Below are 16,253 nucleotides of genomic sequence, written 5' to 3'. Positions count from 1 at the left end.
CCCACCCTGTCCCGCTTCCATCAGGACGTGCCCTCTCCCCACCCCAATAATTTTTCTGATGTAACGTTCTTTGATTTTTTTTAATGCAATATCACAAACATATTGTAAAGTGCAGACTATAATATACTAAATCTCTCTGTCCCAACTACCAGCTCTGTCCGTCTCAATAGTTTGTCACATCTATTTTAAAAATTTTTGAGAACTAAAATATTACAAATAAAATAGAAGCCCCACTCCCTGATCTCTCCCCTCCTTCTCACCCCAGGGATAACCATCTTGTTGAATTTGATGTTTATCATTCTCATACAAGGCATTCTTTCCTCTTTGAGTTTTTTCTTCTTTGATTTGTACAAATATGAATTCTGTATGTTTCTTTGCATTTGTCTGAATGTAACTTCATTTGAGAATGTGGGTGCTTTAATATGTCCAAGTCACAAAAAGTGCTCACCAGTCTCTCCACAACCTGGAGACCATGTATTAAAAATAATTTTTGGTCCCAACTAACTCCACGGGACCAGCCACTCCTCATCCTGTCCCTGGTTGTACACGTATTACCTTCCATTCCAGGATGGAGACCAGGAGACCTTCAGTAACTCCCCTCACCCAGTGGTTCCATCCTGATTCCTTGGCTCTCAGCCAAGCTGCTTCACACCCTGACATTCAGGAACCCCATTCAGACCTCCAAGCTTACTTTAGCCCAGGTCATTGAGTTGCTGACTTGACCTGCAAAATGAATGAGACCAGTGGCTGGCTGGCCTCAAAGCTAGCTAGGAGGCTGGCCCCCTCCCAATGTGATCAAAGGCTCTAGTCATTCTCTACTTCCCACACTGGGCCACTTAGCGGGAGTCTGGATTCTGCCACAGTCCAGAGGTTCAGCCACTGCTGTTTGCTTCCTGCCTCTTCAAGATACACATCCCATTGTTCTCACAAGCACCATCACTGGAGCTCTAGTCCCTGAGTCCAAAAACCCAATTTCTGATCCTTTTGATGACTAATTCTTCCCTTTCCCTGCCTCATCAATCCTGGACCTATCTCTTAAAGGTCTTCAAAAAGGAGAAAGCAGTGGAATTTCTGGACTTTCCAGACTACTGCCCCAGCCTTCTCTCACTCTCCTATCTCCACGTCCACTGTTGTGAGTTGCTCTTCCCCGTTCCTACCATCTAAACATTAACCATCTTTTATGGCTTAGTTCAACTCCTAAGTTGAACTTAGTGTTACCTCCTCCAGGAATGTATTCTTCTGCCTACTATACTGAAGTAGGCTTCTCTTTTCCTTAAACCCTGTAGCAATATGTCTCTACGTCACTCCTGACATTTGTCATACTTTGTGTTCTGTTGTAGGTGTGCGAAGGCTCATTTTACTTCCTAGCCTGTGAACCCCATCAAGGCATTCCTGTCTCTGTCCCAGAGTCTGTTACAGTGCTGGTAATACACGCAAGTGCTGGACAAGAGTTTGCTGAATAGAACAGGAACCTGCACAAGCCCCCACGCCCACCCCATCCTTAGTCCTGGAGGCTTGTAAGGAGAACCCTTCACCTGCGGGGAGGGCACTTCTGATCCACGACGAGTGTTCACTGACTTGCTCCCTCTGTCTCTTTTTGGCTTTTTGTTGTCATGGAGCCTCTTAGATTTAGGGGGCTAAAATGATTAAGAATCTGCTTTTATTTCGCAGAGAAGAAAAGTACTGGCTTTTGAGTTCGAGCACTGGGACCAAGGATGAAAAGATCCTGGGGTCCACCCCACCATCATTCCTCAGTTCTGTACACTGGGGTCACTTCTCTTTTTCAACTCCCCAGGGGAGGTGGAAGTGGCCCTGTTGGCCTAAGTAAGGCAAGGAGCAGCCCTTCTTCCCTCACTCTGTCCCCACTGAAGACAGCTAGGGTTAGGAGTCAGCAGAGGAACTTAGGGGAACATTCTGAGCAGGCCAGCAGGAGGTTGCTCTGATAGGGGAGATCTGAGAGCTGGCTGACTTCCGGGGCTCATCGTACGCTCTGGGTCATGGGAGTAAGCCAAGAGCAAGGTCTGCCCATCTCAGCCACATCCTACTTCCAGCCTTCTTACTACAAGCTATAGATAGGTCTATAAAGGGTGTGGGATTTCTTCGTGGGGTAATGAAAACATTCTAAAATTGTGAGGATGATTGCACAAGTCCCTGAACTATACTAAACACCACTGAATCGTACACTTTAAATGCATAAATTACATAGTATGTGTCTTAGTCTATTCGGGCTTCTATACCAAAATACCATAAACTAGGTGGCTTTTACACAACAGAAATTTATTTCTCACAGTTTTGCAGGCTAGGAAGTCTAAGATCAAGGCGCCAGTACATCTGGTGTCTGATGGGAGCCCACTTCCTGGTTCACAGATAGCGCCTTCTCACTGTGGCCTCCCACAGCTGAATGGGCAAGCTGGCTCACTGCCACCTCTTCTTTAAGGGCACAAATCCTAATCGTGAGGGCTCTGCTCTAATCACCTAATCACCTCCCAAAGGCCCCATTTCCTAATACCATCATCTTGGCAGTTAGGATTTCAACATATGAATTTTGAAGGGACACAAACCTTCAGCCTATAGCAGTATATGAATTATATCTCAATAAAGCTGTTTAAAAAAAAAAGCCACACACCTATTAGAATGGCAACGACAATGCGACAGGCCTATAGCTGTTCACGGCGGAATCAATCATGAAAGGAAACACTGGAAGCAGCTTAAATGTTCAAAAACAGAAAGATGATTAAATAGACCACAGAATAGTATATAAGTTACCATTAAAAATTATCACTATGAAGTCTGTGAGCCAGCAGAAAATGTTTATGGTTTGAAAATAAGGGGAAGGTTTCTTCTTCCTCTTCCTTTCCTTTCTGGAATAATTCAGTAATAAAGGTGACACAGAACAGGTAGACAATGTGCCTGTGAGGTAGGGGGAGTCACAGTGGCCCAGAGCAGGGTGTTGGGGCTCACAAGGAGTAAGAAAGGCATCCATATGGTTAGACATGGCCCAGCGTGGACAGTCAGAGCCTGAGTGGGGTGTGGAAGTCATCTGTGAGGCGAGAGTGGCAACAGAGATGGGAACGTGGTTATAAGGGAAATGATCAAATAAGGACAATAGAAGCCAGATTTCAGAGAAGGGCCTTGGAGAAGCTACCCCCTTGTAGCAAAGAGCACACCACTTGGGCTTCAGTTTCTCAATACCATTTGCCACTAAAAGGAACTAGGGTTCCTTGGAGAAATAGCATTTCCAAGACTGGGGCAGGTAAAGCAAGAGATGAACCCAAAACATCTCATTATGCCAGGAAAGTAAGGAAGTGCTCAATGTGTCGAAAGGATATAGAAGCCAGCCTGAAGGGGCTCCCAGTGACCAAACTGGGGAAGATCTGAGCATCAAAAGAATAAATGATTCTGTCTACAGCCATGCTACCCTGAATAAGCCCGATTCCATCTGATCTCGGAAGCTAAGCAGAGTCGGGCCTAGTTAGTACTTGAATGGGAGACCACCTAGGAAGATCAGGTGCTGTAGGCATAAAAAATAAAAATAAATAAAAAAGAATAAGTGATTCTAATATTCACATAGTTTGAAAGTATTTTCCCCTAAAATACTTACTAATTTCAAAGAGGAAAAGAGTAAGTTTAAAGTGGAGAAAGTTGGCTATAGTTGAATGGTGGTCTCCAAAAAGATAGATCCATATCTTAATCTCGAGAACCTGTGTGAATGTTACCTTACTTAGAAAAAGAGTCTTTGAGATATAACTAAGTTAAGGATCTTGGGATGAGGAGGGCATCCTGGATTATTCAGATGGGCATTACATTCAGTGACAAGTGTCCTTGGAAGAGACACACAGAGAAGAAGACACAGAGGAGATGGTGATGTGAAAACAGAGACAGAGACTGAAGCGATGCAGCTACAAGCTAAGGAAGCCAAGGAAATGCCCAACGGCGACCAGTAGGGGGGAATGGATCCTCTCTAGAATCTTTGGAGGGAGGGTGGCCCTGCCAATACCTTGATTTGGGCTTCCGGCCTCCAGAGCTGTGAGAGATTACATTTCTGTTCTTTTAAGTCACCAGTTTACAGTAATTTGTATGCAGCCACAGGAAACTAATACATTAGCAGATACCACCTTAAGCAAGGGATCAAATGAACATCCTTGGTAATGGAACAAATCAAAATCAGTTGATCGAATGCAAACAGACACATACAGCATTGCTTCTGTGACATTCTAAAGATGCATGACCTAAATCAAATCACAAGGAAATATCTCACAAACCCAGACGAAGGAGACTCTACAAAGTAACTGGACTATAACCTTTACAAATGTCAAGGTCATGTAAGTCAAGGAAAGACTAAGGAACTGTTCCAGATTGAAGGAGACTAAAGAGACATGCAATGAGTAATTCTAAACTGGACCGTTTTGCTATAAAAGACATTATTGGGACAATTGTCAAAATTTGAATGGACTCTGAGGATTATATGGAATTAATACCCTAATTTGGATGGCTGTATTGTGATTATGTAGGAGACTATTCTTATTTGTAGAAAATACACACTAAAGTTTTCGGGGATGGTGGGGCATTCTGTTGGCAATTTACTCTCAAATGGTTCAAGGAAAAAAAGTTCTGCATAACATACTTCCAACTTTTCTGTACATCTGTGATTGTTTCAAAATAAAATATTAAAAAATAAAAAATAAAGGAGGAAAAGGACACAAATCATAAAATGATTGCATATATATATGCATATTATCACAGACTGAAAGGAAATCTATAATAATAATAATTATGTTAAAGAGGATTTGTGTAACATTTCTCTGCTTTTAAATCTTTTGAGTTTAAAGAAAATCTTTTGAGTTTAGTTCAATAAATATATGCTGAGGACTTGCTATATGTCAGGCATTGTGCCAGGTCCCAGGGATACTGAAATAAGTGACGATGCTGACCTGTGTCTGCAGGAGAGAGTACCATGGGACATTAAGGACAAGGGTGCTGCTGGAGCACGGGGACCACCTGACCCCAATGCAAGGGAAGGGCCTGGAGAGAGGGATGCTTGGAATGTGGTCCTCTTGTGTTTCTATTAAGAATAACAATAATGAAAGATGTAGGGAGTCTCATCTGCATTGGGAGCCCTGAGGAGGGAAAGGAATGTGGAGAACGCAGAGTCTGTAGAGCATGGGCGGCTGGTGGGCTGAGCTTTACGGCTCAATCATGGTCTGAAACAGTATGGGGAGGGATTGGAGTTACACTCCAGAAAAAACTCTAGGTGGTGTGTGGAGGGACCTGATGGACTCCTAGGAGAAGGGCAAGGGGGATTGCGGGGGACAGGTTGACATCACTGGTCTTTGTGCTCAGACCCTGGAGGAGACCACAGTGGCCCTAGTTCAGGCCACGTGGAGCCCCGGAGCACAGTCACTGATGTTTTGGCCTTACATCCTCAGCTAGGCTGTCCTGCTGAGCAGGGCCCCTGGAGCCAGTCCCAATCTGTTTCCTTCTATTCTTTGACAGGAAGCTCCTGGAGAGCCAGCCCCCACCCCCTCCCCGCCCCAGCACTCCCTCTCTCTTTTCCACTATGGACAGAGTCTTCACGGAACGTCTGCCTGCCCGTCAGAGACCCAGCTGACATGGGGGCTGTCAGAGCACAGCAGTTGTGCTGGACGATCCTCGGCTTCCTCCTACTCCAAGGTAAGAGGCACGTGCCACCCTCCTTCAACAGTTCCTCTCCTGGACTGGCAGTCCTGAGAGACCGTCCCTCCTTTGGGACACAGACCACACATGCTCTCTATCCAGGGCTGCGCCCAAGGGAAATTCCAGAAGCTTTCTGTGAAGGGGATCATTTGGATTGGGAGATGGTCATTACTAGGCAAGGGTAAAATAGCATATGGTTAAACCTTTCTGTGGGAAAATTTCCAGGGTGTATTGGAACCCCCCCCCCCAGAGGCTGGCCTCCAGAATTGCTGAAAGTAACTGTCTTGGTGTGGGACTGAGTCCTGGAAGCTCCTTGCAGGGTGTTCTAGCATAAAATTGTCTGTACCTTGGTGATCTTTTCTCTTCTTTCATATGGACAGTAACAACCTGGGGATTCTAAATATTGACTTTAAGCTCAAATCACAGCAAGAGGGAGTTGGGTTAGAGACAAAGAACTGTTTGCCGAAGAGGATGTACACAGCATCCTCACTCAGGGGCCTAGAGGAGAGGAGAGGACATGGAAACCCCTCTCAGACAGGGGGTCAAGAAGCAGCTCATAAGGGGTCCTCTAATTAGGGAGCAGTTGCTGGGAACCATGAGAAATCCAGGAGATTCTGACTCACAGGGCAGAGACTTCCCTTTGGTCATCCCTTCCCCACCCCCACCTCACCCTCCCCCAGTCTTCTGTGGAAGATTCATGAACCTGTGCTCAAAGCAGCACAAGAGAGTGTAAGAGTGCTCAGATAGGGAGGGAGGATGGATCTTTTTTGATGATAGGTGAGATGGCCTGAGTACCAGAAGATTCTGCCTCCTGGAGGGGTCAGATATTTCTCTAAAAGTCCATGGGCTGGAAGTAAAACTCTGATCACCCTCATCCCACTACCACCTCCTCTTCCAGGAGGAGAGAGTCACATATTTGATCTTGGGCTGGGGGACCAGGCTGTTGTAGAAACTGCAGAAATGGCAGAGATTAAAGGTGAGACTCATGAGGTAGCATTTTCACAGGTCTAGGTTTCTCCCAGCTTTCCTACTCACTGCCCTGTCGTGGGCAAGTGCCAGGGCTAGGAATGCCCCCCTGTAAACGCTACCTAAGCCATGCTCACTGCTTGAGTTTCCTAACTTCTCACCCCAATATCTCAGGGCATTTATCATCTCCTTCATTTTGGTGGGCTGAGAAATCCTTTTGAGGATATTTACTCCCACGAAGGGACTTGACAATGGATATACAAAGTCAGGGCAGACTTGAGACGGAGGATTTGAGAGAATGGCGCAAAAATTTAAATGTCTAGCATTTATTGAGTGTGTACTATCTGTCAGGCACTGAAATAAGTACTTTATATGCATTTTCTTTTCCTCACGACCACTTACGGGGGATTAAAATCACTTGCATATTAAGGAAGAGAAAACTAAGGCCCAGGTCAGTAAGTGACAGAGTTAGGATTTGAACTTGAGCCTATCAGACTCCAAAATCCATGATTTTAATTACTAAATTATGCTGCTGAGGAAAATTGGGTGGTGGTGGTGATGGAGGGGGAAGGAGAGAGAGGCTAGACCCAAATAAAGCAGGTAGAGATTAGAGAGGAGAGACAGGAAAATAAGAAATGCCGTTGGCCAACGTTCTTTGGGTATCTGCGTGCCCAGTGGTCAGAGACACCCAGTCTGTAGGAACAGATGCTCCCTAAATCTCTCCTCTGCTCACAGAGGAATATACTGGTGTCAAAAAGTTCCAGTAGCGGGAGGGAGCAGAAGACAAAGAGTAGGCTACTGGGGCTTGGAGCTTGTGACTTTAGAATTCCTTTTAAGACACTAGTTTTGTTTCTAAATAAATGCAGGAAGGCAGTGCACTGTGCCCTCCCACTAAAAACTAAAGTTATAACCTTATGGAGCTTAGACAGTACCTTAGATATGCTTGATCAATAACTGACAGATGTTTTCAGGACATACCTTGGATTGAAAGGATCATTCTCTAGTTTGGGTCCCTTATAAGTTTTAACTCCCCTTTTGACCACCCACCCAGTGAGGGAATAGGGTTACCAGAGATGGTAACCTGAAAAAACGTGGTCCAGGGTCTGGGCAAGCTGGGGCTTGGAAACAATTAATTCTACACTATCCAAGTGATAGCCGCATGGAGGAAGGCAATGGCTAAAGAAAATAAACAGACCAGCAGGCTGCCACAGGCTGGGTTGGCCCCTGGCCTCTGTTTATCCCGATCAGGTTTGGTGCTTCCCTGATGATGAGGGGCCAAGGGAGCAGGAGGGCCAGGCCAGTGGCTGAGGTCCCAGCTAGAGTGGAAGGACGGGAACCCAGCTGGGCGGCTCCACTTCCCCACGTTGTTTTCCTTTCACATTGTTCACAGGTTTCAAGAATGATTTCATTGTGGAAAATGAGCAAACACAACCCGACCTTTGAGGTCCCACACACACAGGGGACACATATATGGGCACACAAGCGCACACACACACACACACACACACACACACACACACACACACACATCTGCATGCAGGTCAGCAGGCATACACATGTACTTACAAAAAAATCTAATGAGGGCTTCTCACTGGGGCCTTCTAGTAATTGACTCCTCCCTGGGTTTGGCCAACAACGACCATTTCTGAGTAGCCTCTGTCTATGAGAATAAATTGGTCACTCATTCTAGAGTTTCCCTGCCTCCTGCATATAGCTCAGAAGTTGCTCCCTGTGTGGGCCCCTACCTCTAGCTGGAGGAGGGCAGAGAGAAAGTCCAGATATCATCCCCTATTCCTAACTCCATCTTATTCACCACATCTTTCCATCTCTTCCCTTGGGGCGGGGTCAGGAGTACAATATTCACAGGGGAAAATGGATAGCTCAATGCTAGTATAGAGAGAACATTAGCCTAGACACCTGGAGTCCTTGTATGGACTTGGCAGGTCACTGGCCCTCTGTCCTTGAATATATCACTAGTTTGAAATAATCTTCCCCTGACCTGTGTCAGGTTGATATAAAACCCATGTGATATTGAAGAGACAGGAAAGAACTCTAGGACATTGGATCATGAGGCGGTGGTAATGGTGCTATTCAGTCACAGTCTCAGAGGAAGACAGACCTGTGAGCTGCAGACACATCCTTTAGTCCTCTGTTAGCACAGGAGGCTGAGAAAGCCAAAAGGCCTGGGTTCTTCTGTGGGCTCTGTACAGGGCGGAGACTCACGAAGCTAGTCTGCAGTGCTTTGCTTTCTCTTGCAGGCCACACCTACCAGCTCACAGCAAAGCAGCCCTCTAGCTCTCAAGGTAAGACCAAACACACAGGCCTCCTCCACCATTTAGGTCTGGGAGCTTAAGAAGGAGAGGAGCTCTCAGCCGTTTTGCACTGATTAGGGCTGGGCCAGAGCTCTCAGGACATCTAAGGCTGAGCTCACCTAGGGACATTTTTCAGCTTGGCTAGTCTAACATGGCTTGAAAGAGGAGAAAGATGAATGGCTGCAGGTGGAAGGTGGGATAGGAAGAAATACTAGAAAACACCAGCTACAGGGAAGGAGAGAGGAAGATAGAACAATAGGAGGCAGCAAACCCTCAGCCTCAGATGATCTGTTCCAGGAACCTTCAGTCCAAGTCTGACCACAGAGCCAACTTCTCCCAGCACAGGTGAGTGAGTGTGGTTGCCAAAGGGCCTATCCCTGCCCCCTCCCCAGCCCTCTGCCCAGCCCCTCAGGCTTACCTAGAGCCCAAGCATTCTCATGTGGGTGAGGGAGTGTGGTGTCACCAAACCTGCCCCACCTCCAACTCCCCCTCTGCCTCTGTCTTTTCAGGGGACAGCCCTTCCTCAGAGCCCAACAACCCAAGCCCTCTGTCCAGCACTGGTACCCCAGGTACTCTGCCACTCAGACTACAAATGCCATCCAGGGAGGGCCCAATGAGGAAGCAGACACAGTTTCTGCTCTAAAGGAGAATATAGACTAGTAGGGAAACAGGCAAGTAAAGAGGATGTCACATTGACAAGTAAAAAGCAAGGTAAGAAGGGTGGTGTTGGGCATAAGCAGAAGGTGCTGTAGGAATCCAGACAAATGTTAACCATTTCAGACTTGGGGGCCAGGAAGGACATCCCAGAGTGACTGAGTGCTGAAACCGAGGCCCAAGAAGGAGTCAACCAGATGAAGATTGTGGGGTAGAGGGTGGCAGGGTATATTCCAGGCAGAGGGAACTGCACAGGTAAAGGCCCAGAGGTAAAAGAGAGGAATTAATTCCTCTTCTGGAATTAAAAGCAGTAACGAAAAGGATGATTTTGGACTAAAGAGCCCTCTCTGTGCACATGCTGGCTGAAGCCCTAAGCAGGCCCCTGGCTGCTTCCTAACCCATAGCCACTCCAGAGAAGGCCTCGCAGGTCCCCATGGTAGCCAATAAACCCATGATGCCAAGGTCAAGCACCATGGATGGTCACTCCCCGTTCTTGCTGGGCCTGACTCGGCCCCAGCCACAGCAGCACACATCAGGACTTGGTGAGTACCTGGGGCTGGCAGTGAAAAACACTGGGTCATGTCTGGCTGGGTTGCTTCTCTTCAGGGTCCTGCCCGACAATGAGGGGTCTCAAGACCAGGATTCAAATCGGCAGCACCCTGGTTTGAGAGACAATGAGAGAGGTTTGGTGGGGAGTAGAGACAAGGACTTGGGCTTGGTCACAATGAAGGTAGAAAGAGCCTGGACTCGGGACTGATAAAGGCACAGAGAGGGAAAGGGAGGGTTAGGAGAATCCAAAATGATGGAAAGGAAGACAGAAAGGTTAAGGAAGGGCTACATGCTTCTCAGGGTAGGCTGGCCTTCACCCAGCAGCATGGGAGAAGAGCTAAGTGGGGGTAGATACCCTCCATCTTGGCCCTGCTGTTTCATGGCACAAGTACAGGTGTCCCAAGCAGGGGCAGCAGCAGTGGCAGCACAGGCAGAGTTATGTCCTGTCTGTGCTCACAACGAACAGCACTTGACCCTTCCTCTCATCCTACCCTTTGGCTCTGGGATTTATTTATACTCCCAGACTTATTTGGGAGGGGCATGAGGACAAGGAAATGAAACAGCAATCAGGCCTGCAGTACGAGTTGAAGAGGGGAAGAGATGCATGACCAAACCACTTTTTAAGAAGGCCAGAAACTGTGCCCCTTAGCTAGCAGTCTGGCTTGTTAGATCAGTGCCTAGGGACAAACATCTAGTGTCCTTCTTCCCTCTCACTTAGACCCTTGGTGAGACAGATGGCCCTACCTTGCCCAGGGACTCCCTATCTCTGCAGCATAAATCTCTTTCCTATGGGCTCCAAGGGGGTGGTGGGAAGAGCACAAGGAGGGAAGCATCCTGAACTTTCTGGAGTCCTCTTTAAATAGTAACACGAGCAACAAGTAATGCTAGTCACGTGATCCCATGTCACTCATGTCCGACATCCATCCTCATGGGATCTGGTTGGAGGGGCAGGGTAGAAACATGAGTTCTCTGCAGTTCTTTACCTGGTAGAAGCGTGAGGGGAACTAGCTCTGTCTGATAGGTTGTGTCAGTCCCTTCTCTGATGCACCCATCCCACTTCATTTTAGGCACCTCTCAAAATGTTACTCCCAAATCAGCCACCATGAGCCTGAGAACAAGAGAAGACTCCACCATCTTGGCCAGCCCTACATCAGAGACGGTGCTCACTGTGGCTGCATTTGGTGAGAGGGAAGAGAAGGCGGGGCATGGCAGGGATCCCACCTCTGAACTGACTTAAATTCTGGGTCTAGAAATCTCACCCATTTGTGCTAGGAGGGTTTGGCTGATGAAGAAGGCTCTGGTAGGAAAGAACTGACTTTCTGGTCAGTTCTTTTGGGCTCTTCTGGGTTTCCATGTTCTTATGAGAGGATGGGGCAGGGCTGCAGAGCCCACTCTGGCCAGGGCAGCAGGCTGGGAACTCATTCACTCCGCAGAGAAGGGGGGTTTAATTTGCTCTGGAACCTATCTACACAGCACTTATCTGGGAAGAGAATTTGAACTCCTGTTACTCTCTTTATCCCCTCTTCTACCTCCCCTTCACCCCATCCTTTTCCCTGTTCAGGTGTTATCAGCTTCATTGTCATCCTGGTGGTTGTGGTGATCGTCCTAGTCAGTGTGGTCAGTCTAAGGTTTAAGTGTCGGAAGAACAAAGAGTCTGAAGGTACATGCCTGGACCTCAGGGCTCCCCTTTGCCCCTCTCTGCTGAGGAATCCAGAGCTAGATTCTAGGACTGACACCCAGCCTAGAGTTGAGGGAAGGAATGGCACATCAGCACCACTAGATAAAGTGGGAGGGCCCACTTGGGTGGGTTTTGAGGGGCGGGTTGGGCTTCCGAGTTACAGTATGTGACTCCCAATCTGTGCCTTTGGATTTTTACAGATCCCCAGAAACCTGGGAGTTCAGGGCTATCTGAAAGGTAAGACTGTCAGAGGTGTAGCAGGACTGACCTCTCAGTCACCCATTCCAAAAGAGAATCAACACTTCCTGCCTTCTACACACTCAGGGAATCCTGACACCCTCCACTGTGGCCAGGGCTAGGGGTGGCCAGGATGGTGGGGGGACCTGAAAGGAAGCAATCAGTTGACGGGAGAGGGACTGGAACTCTTAAGTCCCAAAGCTAAGCCCCTATAACTGCTTCATGAAAAGTGTAGAAATTTAGACTCTAGTATACTCCTTAAATAAGAAGATATTTATTTAAGGAACCACTTATTGAATACCTTGTATGTGCCAAGCCCTGTGGTAGATATCTTGTAATATTATCTCAAATTCTTAGAGCAATTCTTCAAGGTAGATCTTACTGCATTTTATACATTTAAAAACCAAGACTTAAAAGACCAGGTTGTAACTTGGTCAAAATCACACAAGTAGTAGGTAGTAAAATAAAGATTTAAATACAAGTCTTTGGGGCCTCAAAGCATACTCTCATTCCATTACGTTCCACCACCAAAATATAGGTTTATCAAAACAAAGGTCTAAATTTCGACAACCCTACCACAGTTCCTTGACCCCTACATTGCTCTCCCACTCATCTTCTCCATAACCCATGTTCTCCCTTCCTATTCCTAGCTGCTCGACAGCCAATGGAGAGAAAGACAGCATCACCCTCATCTCCATGAAGAATATCAACATGAATAACAGCAAAGGATGTCCCTCAGCAGAGAAGGTGCATTTTTCCTGGTTCCCTCCTACTTTCCATCTCCTCCTCTCTTTAGGCTTTTGCTCCTTATCCGGAAAGGAGATACTTTCAAAGACCCAGGCTCTTCTCTCCCCTTTCCTACACTACCATTCCCAAGAAGTTCACCCTTCCTCATTATGTATTTATTTCACAGGTTCTTTAAAAGTGATCTGGGGTCCCCACGAGTCCGAGGATGATATGGCTGCCCTGTGACTATTAGGAGGAAGGCGATGGGATCAGGAGAGGCAATGAACCACATATAAATTATTTTATTATTTCACATCTACTCCCAGATCTAAAGGACACTAGCATTCCTCTAGATCTGGGAGCAAACTACCAACATGAGAGACTCTTTCCCATATGGACAGCCACTCTAGAAACATGACCTGCTCCTCCTACCTTCTCAAAGTCACAGGAAGGAGGAGTCTATAGAGCAGGAGCAAGGAAAAATGACAAGGTGGATTGGTCCTTTCTACTTTGCATTAAAATTATTTTCTGGCCTGCAGTCTCATTTCTTTCACGGTCTATGTTCCTATGTGTATTTCTTAACAGTCTTCTAGCAGCTTTGGGGACTCTTTTTCTAGGCAAGGCATGTATGCAAGTCTCTGCCCCTGTGGAAAGCTCTCCCAGAGACCTGGGAGGTGGAGAGAACTTTTTGTAAGGCCTGCCTCGGTTCACCTGGTTTATTAAATAGGAATGAGGGGAGAAAAAAGGAGCTGTAAACAATGACCAGTCGTCACCAGTAAAGAAGTTTTAAATTTGAAGAGTGAGAACAGGAGGCACAATGCATTCTGATAGGAAACTGGAGTGGTGCGAGCTGAATACTACGAGGGCAAATGTCCTCTGCCTGCCCCCGGGTAGACATACCTTGCGGTGGTGCTTGCTGTTGGGATAATGCTGGAAAGGTCTGGAGAAAGGATAGGTCTGTGACTTCATAAACGAGAGACCCACTCACTTTACTCCATACAACCATTATCTTTGTGTCTTAGAAAAAGAATAAAGAATCACAAATACTATAAAGTCATTTAAAGAGAAGAAGGAAAGGAAAGCAGTTATCTATTTCTTGGTAATGTCTACCATGACACTGGTTTGGAAATGAATACTGGTTGGGGACAGTCAATGGAAGAGGCATCTGTGTATGTGTGCACGGAGTGTTTAACTTTATAAGCACCTGCTAGTTGGCAGTTTAGAACACAGGGAGAACAGAGATTACCCATTCTGAAGCCACAATATGCTATTTTCTTCTGGATTTAGATTCTGCAAGGTGCCATAAAAGAGAAAGCTTAGAACAAAAAATTTTACTCTCTCTGTCTCATTGAAACAATTCAAGTAGACCGAAGAAATCTACTGGATTCTAAAATCCTCTAGGGCAGGGCCCATAATCTCAGGTCTGTAGCTCCTATGTGGTACACCATGCCCAGCATATCAGAGGTCATGAACACTGGCTCTTGAGTGCAGGAAATATAATCATAAGGCCAGGCTCTGACACAGACTCGCGGCTTGATTTTGGAAAAATCACTACCCATCTCTGAGCCTGTTTTCTTACTTTTAAAGTGAAATAGTTGGACTATTTGCTTTCACTGTCTTTTCTGGTTCCTATATTCTATAGTTATATAAACTCTAGATGTAGTAAAAAAAAGAACAATCTTTTAAGTAGAGAGTGCTCTGTGTGGGAGCCAGAGTCAAGTCTTAGGTGACTCTGGGCAAGTCTTTTACATTCTCTGGACTTAGATTTCCCCATGTATTAATGTGTATAACAGGAAGAATAATCCCTACCTGGCCCCGTCTACCTCACTTAGCTGAAAGGTAAAATGGAATAGTAAATGCAGAGATACTTAGGAAGTAAAAGTACTAATTAACAATTGTAGCAGAAAACGTGTACTACTACCTAGGTCCCTCTTCAGGATCAAGGCACTTGTTCCCCAGCTGCTGCTGAGGACTCATATAGCTGGTTAATGACTGGTTGATGGGGGTGGGGTAGGGGATGAAGACCCGGACCTCTTGCCTCAATTACTCCCTCTGTCCCAATCCTGCTTCCCCTATGACTCACAGCTGGTGTTCCCGGGAGCACTCACCAATAAAGCTTCAACATACAAATCTCAGCGTCTCAGAGTCTGTTTCCTGGATTACCCAACCTGTGACAGCACTACTACAGCATTTCAAAAAAATAATTGAGATGCATATTTTATTTAAGTCACACTGCAAAAAAGCACATGATTTCTTAGCCAGTTCCAGTACAAAAATTCATTATTGGGATAGAACTCCACAGGCCAGGTGACATAACAATGTCTAGAAATACCGGGTTCTGTTTTAATTGTTATTCTGACTGCCATGGGCACTAAGTTCAACTGCTCATCATACTGGACTAATTAGTTCAAGGACATGGGTTTCATTCTAGGTAACTCAGTTGGCGTCTCCAGTATAAGGCCACGAACTTCTCCTGACTCTGGACAATGTCCTACAAATACAAGCTGTTAGTCATAGGTATTTATATGTGTGGGAGAGGGGGTAAACTGGTATTAATATGAAATTTAAAGTCCCTTACCCTGAGAATGACACTGCAGTACCACATTAGCAATGTTGATTTTCTGGTTGCTAAATAACTATGCTTTGGGAAGGGGTTGAAGATGAATTCACTAAATGCTGAATTCTGCTCTCTGGCAAACTATGTGAAAGGGGGTTCTGATGGAGGATCCTACTATTTATGCAAATATAAGACCCCACCTCTGACAGGAAATCCGAGTGCAGCCTTCTGCAGCCCTTGAATCTTCCCTGAGACCAAACCTTTTCTTTGATGTCTAGACAACAGGATGGTAACCATTTACAAGACAGCTTCCTCCTTGTTCTAACTCAGGACTACATGGCCCCAAAGCAGGAACAGGTGTGGCAGGTGGGGCAGGATAGGATGGTTGCTGTAGAGTGTCTTTCTCTTACTCCCCACTCCCACCCTCCACCCCCCACCCCGCTCCTATGGGAGAGCGACCAGCAAACCGGCTAAGGTGCACAGGCCCAGCTGGACAGAGGGATCATTTACTCAGTATGTTTCTTCCAGAGGTGGGTGGGGCAGCTTCTCAATCATATAGGGCACAGAGCAAACCTAAGTATCATCAGCAAAAATTCACTACAGTTTAACAAGTATTTCTAAAAGTAAGTAGAGAAAACTAACAGATCTGAGGCTGGCTCTAGGTAAAGTGTTTAGTGGACAAAGAATCACGGCAGGCTCTTGGCCCAGTTCTTGCACACAATTTTCCAAAGCCAAGCTAGTACTACTTAACTCTACTTGAATCTGCTGTAAAACATTGTGTGGCTCTCTACTCAGCAGTCTCTCCAGGATTTGTGGATGTCCTTTCTCACCTCTTTGAACTTCTTTCTATACCTGCCTCCTTATCTTTGAGAACTGCCTTAGAGATCCCAATTTCCCTTCC

The 16,253-nt window shown here is 46.2% G+C and overlaps 1 protein-coding gene and 1 pseudogene across 1 annotated transcript; both read left to right on the top strand.

Annotated features, from left to right (window-relative positions):
- Positions 1 to 3,401: 3,401 nt before the first annotated feature.
- LOC111732559 lies at positions 3,402 to 3,520 on the top strand (annotated as a pseudogene).
- A 2,039-nt stretch (positions 3,521 to 5,559) lies between these two features.
- ECSCR (endothelial cell surface expressed chemotaxis and apoptosis regulator) lies at positions 5,560 to 13,319 on the top strand. Its single transcript, XM_023524508.1, has 10 exons — positions 5,560 to 5,670; positions 8,898 to 8,942; positions 9,249 to 9,296; positions 9,461 to 9,520; positions 10,010 to 10,147; positions 11,222 to 11,335; positions 11,716 to 11,814; positions 12,033 to 12,069; positions 12,720 to 12,816; positions 12,983 to 13,319. Exons 1-10 carry the CDS (start codon positions 5,610 to 5,612, stop codon positions 12,989 to 12,991), a joined length of 708 nt encoding a protein of 235 aa, XP_023380276.1. The 5' UTR covers positions 5,560 to 5,609; the 3' UTR covers positions 12,992 to 13,319.
- Positions 13,320 to 16,253: the final 2,934 nt, after the last annotated feature.

Source organism: Pteropus vampyrus, unplaced genomic scaffold, assembly GCF_000151845.1.
Source record: "Pteropus vampyrus isolate Shadow unplaced genomic scaffold, Pvam_2.0 Scaffold470, whole genome shotgun sequence".
NCBI lineage: Eukaryota > Metazoa > Chordata > Mammalia > Chiroptera > Pteropodidae > Pteropus > Pteropus vampyrus.
The sequence above is the reverse complement of the archived record's forward strand: the minus strand, read 5'-3'. Positions and strand labels throughout refer to the sequence as shown.